General features: G+C 55.1%; 1 protein-coding gene across 1 annotated transcript in view; it reads right to left on the minus strand.

The window, feature by feature from the left end:
• Positions 1-1,530: 1,530 nt before the first annotated feature.
• The window catches only part of mars1 (methionyl-tRNA synthetase 1), an 18,419-nt gene continuing 11,758 nt past the window's right edge, over positions 1,531-8,191 (minus strand). The window contains exons 6-8 of the mRNA XM_041180290.1: positions 7,134-7,205; positions 3,895-3,975; positions 1,531-1,958 (exon numbers count right to left, since the gene is read on the minus strand). Coding sequence (XP_041036224.1) covers positions 1,827-1,958; positions 3,895-3,975; positions 7,134-7,205 — 285 coding nt within the window. The 3' untranslated portion in view covers positions 1,531-1,826. The remainder of the gene's footprint in view (positions 1,959-3,894; positions 3,976-7,133; positions 7,206-8,191) is intronic.

The raw sequence follows: 8,191 nt of genomic DNA on the forward strand, positions 1-8,191 counted from the left end.
AGCCGGAGCCCCGTGTACAGTTCCGGTCTCCTTACTTAAGGGAGGGGGGGACGGACTGGCATCGGGGGCCGTTCAGAGAAGGTCCGCTCAGCTGATCCCTGGGACGAAGGGGGGTTTGTCTCATGGGGAAAGGTTGAGCAGGTTGGGCCCTGGACCCCGTTGGGAGTTTAGAAGAACGAGAGGTGATCTTATTGAAACAGATCAGATTCTGAGAGGAGGGGGGGGGGGTGCTTGACAGGGTGGATGCTGAGAGGATGTTCTCTCCCCCCGCCTCGTGGGGGAGTCTAGAATGAGGGGGGAGCGGGCACAGTTTCAGAATAAGGGGTCTCCTGTTGAAGATGGAGATGAGGAGGAATTTCTTCTCTCAGAGGGTGGTCAGTCCGTGGAATTCTCTACCCCCACCCCCCGCCCCCCCCACAACAGAGAGCAGCGGAGGCCGGGTCAGTGAATACATTCGAGGCTTAGTTAAGACACCCCACCCCACCCAGATTCCCATCGCTACACCATCGGCGGCCGTGGCTTTAGTTGCCTGGGGCCCCGAGCTCTGGAATTCCCTCCCTAAACCTCTCCACCTCCCTGTGTCTCCTTTAAACTTACCTCTTTGACCGAGCTTCTAGGTCTCCTGTCCCCTAACACCACCTCGCATGACCCGGTGTCAGATTTCTGTTGGCGATCGCTCACTTAAAGCGCCTCGACTTACACCGCTGACCGGCTACTGATCGAAGGGCTGTTTTAAAAAGAGTCGGCACAGGCACAAAGGCTGAGTGACCACCTCTGAACAACAGTCACTAGTCATGTTCAGAGAGAGAGAGAGAGAGTTAAGTTAAAAAGGTTTTATTTTTCCATTATTATAGTGCAAGATAAACCTTCACCAAAAGGCATGCTCTCAGCAGGAGTACCTACCCTACCCCACCCACCAGTCTCCCACGAGACCCCCACCTCACCTCCCACCAGTCTCCCACGAGTCCCCCGCTTCACCTCTCACCAGTTTCCCACGAGTCCCCCACTTCGCCTCCCACGAGTCCCCCACCAATCTCCCACCAGTCCCCCACTTCACCTCTCACCAGTCCCCGAGACCCCCGCTTCACCTCCCACCAGTCTCCCACGAGTCCCCCGCTTCACCTCCCACCAGTCTCCCACGAGTCCCCCGCTTCACCTCCCACCAGTCTCCCATAATACCCCTGCTTCACCTCTCACCAGTCTCCCACGAGACCCCCCCTTTAGCTCCCACCAGTCCCCGCTTCACCTCCTGCCCAGTGTCCCACCAGTCCCCGCTTCACCTCCTGCCCAGTGTCCCACCAGTCCCCGCTTCACCTCCTGCCCAGTCTCCCACAAGCACCCAGCGATGCGTTAAAGCGCGTACTCGCACCGCTGGCTTCCACCGATGGGATTAAGCGCTGCCCGGCGTTGGGGGCAGACCTCTCGACTGAAGTGGTTCGGTGAGCTCGGTGGGAGTGGTGGGAGGTGGAGGGGGGGTTGTGAATCTTTGGAATTCTCAACCTCCAGAGAGTGTCGCGGAGGGAGGTGGGGGGGGGGGGGGGGGGGGGGGGGGGTGGTGCTCCGGCGATCGAGGATGTCAGAGGCCGGGGTCTCGGGGGAATCACGAGAGGGGGCCGTGGTTGAACTGAAAGGCGGAGGAGGCTCGAGGGGCCGAATGGCCTACTCTTGTTTATATCTTGACGTTAGGGAGAGGGAGTTGACGTTAGAGAGAGAGCGTTGCAGTCCGTGGGGTTGGCGAGGGGCAAGAGAGGGAGAGAGAGAGTGTCAGAGCTGAACGGCAGCACGAGAATCCCGGCGCCCGTTGCCGGCTTACACGCAACGTTCGCTCATTTCTTCCTCCCCTCCGGCTTCCCTTCCATCAGTGCCAAACGTCTCTTGAGGTCCAGCAACACAGAGACTTCGGCTTCGATCAGCGACTTCTCCGCCTTCTGGGCCTTCAGTTCACGGACACAATCCCCCTGGAGGTAAAGTGTGTCGTTTTTTAATTTAAAAAAAAACGAATCTTGATTTGTCAAATCCCACAATCCACACACCTCCCCCCACCCCCCCAAACACCAATTTCACGACAGCGCAGGAGGGAGGCCATTCGGCCCATTCGGAGACCGGGCCGGCTCTCCGCAGACCGATCCAGTCAGTCCCCCATTCCCCCCCCAACCCCCACCCCTCCCGCTCTATTCCCACCCCTCCATTCCCCGTGACCCCCTGCGAGTTTATTCCTCTCCCCTCCATCCCCTTCGCTCCGAGGAGAAAGGCACCCAGCTTCTCCAACTCCAACCCCAACACCCACCCCACCCCAACGCCCCCCCCCAACATCGATCCCTCGTACCGTTCCAGTAAACCTCCCTCCGCACCTTTCTCCAGGAGGACCCCTCACACCCGTCCTGGAGCGCGGCGGTGACCGGAACTGGACGCAGCTCTCTAGGGGATGTAGTTACAGAATAAGGGGGAGTGAGGGGGGGGGGTGGGGGGGAGAAACACTCATTTAAAACTGAGATGCAACGAAGGAATTTCTTCTCTCAAGAAAGGTAGCGAGTGCCTGGAATTCTCCACCCCAGGAGAGTTGTGGAGGCGAGATCACTGGAAGTATTTAAAGAGGAGGTAGATAGCTTTTTGAAATATCGGTGTTGGGGGGGGGTGGGGCGTTTGTTGAGGGCTATGAGGAGCCGAGTCCTGGGGCTGATCAGCCATGATCTTACTGAAAGGCAGGGCAGGCTTGAGGGGCTGAATGGCCCGCTCCTGCTTCTTACGGTACACACGCTGCTGCCCCCCTGTGCGTCAGCTGGGGTGGTGGTGCTGGTGGTGGTGGGAGGGAGTGAACGTTGGTGGATGGGGTGCCCCGTCGAGCGGGGGGCTGCTTCATCCTGGACAGTGTGGAGCTTCTCAAGTGTCACGGGAGCCGCAGCTCATCCAGGCCGAGTGGGGCGATGCAGGGGATGACTGAAAAGCGGCGCCATTCGACATACACAAGGGCAGGGGGCAAACTCGACTTCAAAACGTCACACGCAGCCCCAGCAAGAAAGCAAAGACAGCGTGTGGGGGTGGGTGGGTGCTGAGGGCAAATTATTCAAGGGGGGTTGGCCACCCCCTCCCACTGTGGGCTCTCCAACACCAGGGCTGAAGGAGTACAGATGCAGGTACACCCGAGAGTGGGGAAACGTACACGAGTCGGACTGGGTGTGTGGGGTGGGGGGGGGAGATAGGCAGCGAGTGTCAGAGGCAGAATCTGCGAGTGGAGATCGGCTCCTCCAGTCCCACGTCCCCTCTCCCCAGCTCCTCCAGTCCCACGTCCCCTCTCCCCAGCTCCTCCAGTCCCACGTCCCCTCTCCCCAGCTCCTCCAGTCCCACGTCCCCTCTCCCCAGCTCCTCCAGTCCCACGTCCCCTCTCCCCAGCTCCTCCAGTCCCACGTCCCCCTCCGGCTCCTCCAGTCCCACGTCCCCTCTATATGAAGGCAAGTTACTTCTGTATCTGTTTTGACGTTGAAGGTGGCTCCCACCCCTGCTTAATTGAGACTCTCCCTGCTGTTAATTTTCCAATCCCTCAATACCTCTGGTTAAAGACGGCTCGCCGCTTGCCCTGTTCCCCAGCTACCTCCCCACCCCCCCAACCCCTCACCTCACCGATCGGCTCGCAACTGGGGTGGGGGAAACAATTTGAACCGAAGGTTGCCAGGGGGCTGTGGGGGGGGTGGTGCGGGGGTGTGTGTGTGAGGGGGCGGGGGGGGGAGTGACTAACAGACAAGGCATGTCCTTAGAAAAGAAACTCTTGCAAAGTCAATACTAATCGCCTATGTAAACAGGTCCCTGTCACAGTGCGGACGCATGCTGCGGTCCACGGTTTGGGGGGGGGTGGGTGGGGATGCTACGGCCCTTAGACACGTGCCCATAGACTCTCACCTGCTTGGTCACCAGCTCCTGGAGCTCCCGGGGGTCAGCGCCCAGCTTGACCTCAGCTGTAGGCTTGGCTCCGGCAGGTGCCTGCAGGACAAAGCACAGCTGCATAAACCAACTGGAGCTGCAACTCCCCACTACTAATCTCTCTCTGCCGCAACACCATCACCCCCCGCCTCCCCCCCGTCCGTGCTCGCGCTCACTGTCATCTCTCAACACAGGCGCCCTTTTACTCTAACACCCCGTTGAAACTCGGTCACAGCCATCGAGTTTTACAGCACGGAAAGAGGCCGTTCGGCCCATTTTGTGTCCGTGCCGGACGTCGAGCCCCGATCTACTTTAATCCCAACGTCCAGCACTTGGCCTGCAGCCCTTGCGCTGATGGCGTTTCAAGCACTCACCTGAATACTTCTTAAATGTGGTGAGGGTTCCCCCCTCCACCACCCTTTCAGGCAGTGAGTTCCAGATACCCTCGCATCCCCTGGGTGAAAAAAATTTCTCCTCAAATCCCCTCTAAACCTCCTGCCCCTTAGCTTAAATCCACGCCCCCTGGTTATTCATCCCTCCGCTGAGGGGAAATGTTTCTTCCTATCTACGCCCCTCATAATTCTGTGTGCCTCTATCAGGTTCCCCCCACCACCTCAGCCTTCTCTGCTCTAAGGAAAACAACGCCAGTCTATCCAGTCTCTCTTCATAGCTGAAACGCTCCAGCCCAGGGAACATCCTGGTGAATCTCTTCTGCACCCCCTCCAGTGCAATCACATCCTTCCTATAGTGTGGCGGCCAGGACTGCACACAGTACTCCAGATGTGGCCTAACTAGCAGTTTATACAGCTCCATCATAACCTCCCTGCTCTTGTATACAATGCCTCAACTAATAAACACAAGTATCCCGTATGCCTTCTTAACCACCTTATCTACCTGTGCTGCTGCCTTCAGGGATCTATGGACATGTATACCAAGGTCCCTCTGATCCTCTGTACTTCCTAAGGTCCTACCATTCATCGTGTACTTCCTTGCCTTGTTAGTCCTCCCAAAATGCATCACCTCACACTTCTCAGGATTAAATTCCATTTGCCACTGCTCTGCCCATCTGACCAGCCCGTCTATATCATCCTGTAGCCTAAGGCTTTCCTCCTCACTATTTACCACACCACCAATTGTCATGTCATCTGCGAACTTACTGATCACACCTCCTACACTCATGTCTAGGTCATTAACGTACACTACAAACAGCAGGGGACCCAGCTCTGAACCCTGCGGTACGCCACTGGACACAGGCTTCCAGTCACAAAAACAGCCTTTGACCATCACCCTCTGCCTCTTGCCACTAAGCCGATCTTGGATCCAAATTGCCCTGGGTCCCAGGGGATCTTACCTTCTTGACCAGTCTCCCATGTGAGACCTCGTCAAAAGCCTTACTGAAGTCCATGCAGACTACATCAACTGCAACACCCTCACCTAGTCACCTCCTTGAAAAATTCAAATCAAATTTGTTAGACATGATCCCCCCCTGACAAAGCCATGCTGCTTGTCCCTGATTAATCCCTGCCTCTCCAAGTGGAGATTAATTCTGTCCCTCAGAATTTTTTCCAACATTTTCCCTACCACTGATGTTAGACTCACTGGCCTATTTTATGCCTTTATTTTACCCGCCAGTGTTTTTTCACACCCTCTCTTTGCTCTCCTAATTTATTTTTTGAAGTAACCCCCTGCATTTTCTATACTCCTCTGGGGGGGGCTTCCACTGTTCTGAACCTTCGGTATCTACCATAAGCTTCCCCTTTTTCCCCTTACCTAATCCTGTACGCTCCTCGACATCCAGGGTACTCTGGACTTGTTGGTCCCACCCTTCACCTTTACAGGAACATGTTGGCCCTGCACTCTCACTATTTCCTTCTTGAATGGCTCCCACTTCTCTGATGTAGGTTTTCCTACAAGGAGCTGCTCCCGGTCCACTTTGGTTAGATCCTGTCTTATCATGTTAAAATCGGCCTTCCCCCAATTCAGAGCCTTTATTTCCGGTCCATCTTTGTCCCTTTCCATAACTGCCTTAAATCTTACTGAGTTATGGTCGCTATCACCGAAATGCTCCCCCACTGACTCTTCTACCACTCGTCTGGCTTCATTCCTGAAATTAGGTTCAGCACTAATCTCTTGTAGGACTTTCTACGTGCTGGCTTAAAAAGCTCTCCTGGATACATTTTAAGAATTCCACCCCCTCTAAGAGTTTCACACCTTGTCTGTTGCAGTTAATATTGGGGGAAGTTGAAATCCCCTACTATTATTACCCTATTACTTTTACACTTCTCTGAGATTTGCCTACATATCTGCCACTCCATCTCTCCCTGACTGTTTAGGGGTCTATAGTACACTCCCAGCAATGCGATTGCACCCTTTTTGTTTTTATGTTCTACCCATATGGCCTCATTTGAGGCACCTTCTAAGATATATCACCTTATTGCAGTAATTGACTCCATTATCAATATTGTGACTCCACCTCCTTTTTCTTTTTAAACAGCCCCCCCAATCCCCCGCCCCATCTAGCCTGAATATTCTATAACCCGGAATACCGAGCTGCCAGTCCTGCCCCTCCCTCAACCATGTCTCCGTGATAGCAATGATATCATGTCCCCATGTGTTAATCCACACTCTTGACTCAACCGTCTCTCACGTGCAAGACTCCTTGCATTAAAAAAATGCCATCCAGCCTTGCCATGCTCCCTTGTGCCTTAACTTGACTACATACACTCTGCCTTCCAGGCTAACTTGGGTTTCTCTTCTATACTGGTCTGTGCATCACCCCCCTACCATGCTTCCACTCCGTATCCTATACCCACCCTGCTAAATTCGTTTAAACCCCCAACAGCACCAAACACACCCAATAAGGGTGTTGTTCCTGTTCCGGTTCAGGTGCAACCCGTCTGACTTGTACAGGTCCCACCTTCCCCAGAAACGGACGGATCCAGTGATCCAGCAATCTACAGCCTTCCCCCTCCTGCACCAACTCTTCAGCCACGCATTCACCTGCTCTGTCCGCCTACTCCTACACTCGCTAGCACGTGGCGCCGGGAGTAATCCGGAGGTCACAACCTTTGAGGGCCCGCTTTTCAATCTGCTACCTAGCTCCCTGGATTCTTGTTGCAGGATCTCATCCCTCTTTCTACCTATGTCGTTGGTGCCAGCGTGTCTGACAGTTCACCCTCCCCCTTCAGAATGCCCTGCAGCTGTGGTTTTATTTTTACCTTCTGCCCTCCATATTTCTTCCGCAAATCCTCAATCCGATTGCTTTCCAGTTTCTGGAATAACGGGCTAACCTGGAAGAAGACAGTATATGGTCACCCTGCCCCATGCAATCGCTGGCACACTCAGACGCGGGGACACAGAGTGGCTCACATCTGTACGTCAGCACAGTGACGAACGAGAGGTCAAGGGAGAGTTTTTTTTTTAAAGATTCATTCATGGGATGTGGGTGTCGCTGGGCAGGCCCAGCATTTATTGCCCATCCCTAATTGCCCCATGAGAAGGTGGGGGTGATCCACCTTCTTAGAATCGCTGCAGTCCCCGTGTGGTGTAGGTACACCCACAGCGCTGTTAGGGAGGGAGTTCCAGGACTATGTCCGTGTGGTGTAGGTACACCCACGGCGCTGTTAGGGAGGGAGTTCCAGGATTTTGTCCGTGTGGTGTAGGTACACCCACGGCGCTGTTAGGGAGGGAGTTCCAGGATTGTGACCCAGTGACAGTGAAGGAATGGTCAATTATATTCCCAAGTCGGGATGGTGAGTGGCTGGGAGGGGAACTTGCAGGTGGCGGTGTTCCCCATGTGTCTGCTGCCCTCATCCTTCTAGATAGTAGAGGACGTGGGTTTGGGCGGCGCTGTCGAAGGAGCCCTTGGCGAGTTGCTGCAGTGCATCTTGTAGATGGTACACACACTGCTGCCCCTGTGCGTCGGTGGTGGTGGTGGAGGGAGTGAATGTTTGTGGATGGGGTGCCCCATCGAGCGGGGCTGCTTTGTCCTGGACGGTGTCGAGCTTCTCGAGTGCTGTGGGAGCCGCACTCATCCAGCCGAGTGGGGAGTGTTCCATCACACTCCTGACTTGTGCCTTGTAGATGGTGGACAGGCTTTGGCGGGGGGGAGTCAGGAGGTGAGTGACTCTCCGCAGGATTCCCAGCCTCTGACCTGTTCTTGTAGCCACAGTATTTATATGGCTGGTCCAGCTCAGTTTCTGGTCAATGGTAACCCCCAGGATGTTGATAGTGGGGGGATTCAGTGTTGGTAATGCCATTGAACATCAAGGGGGCG

Source organism: Carcharodon carcharias, chromosome X (assembly GCF_017639515.1).
Source record: "Carcharodon carcharias isolate sCarCar2 chromosome X, sCarCar2.pri, whole genome shotgun sequence".
Taxonomy (NCBI): domain Eukaryota; kingdom Metazoa; phylum Chordata; class Chondrichthyes; order Lamniformes; family Lamnidae; genus Carcharodon; species Carcharodon carcharias.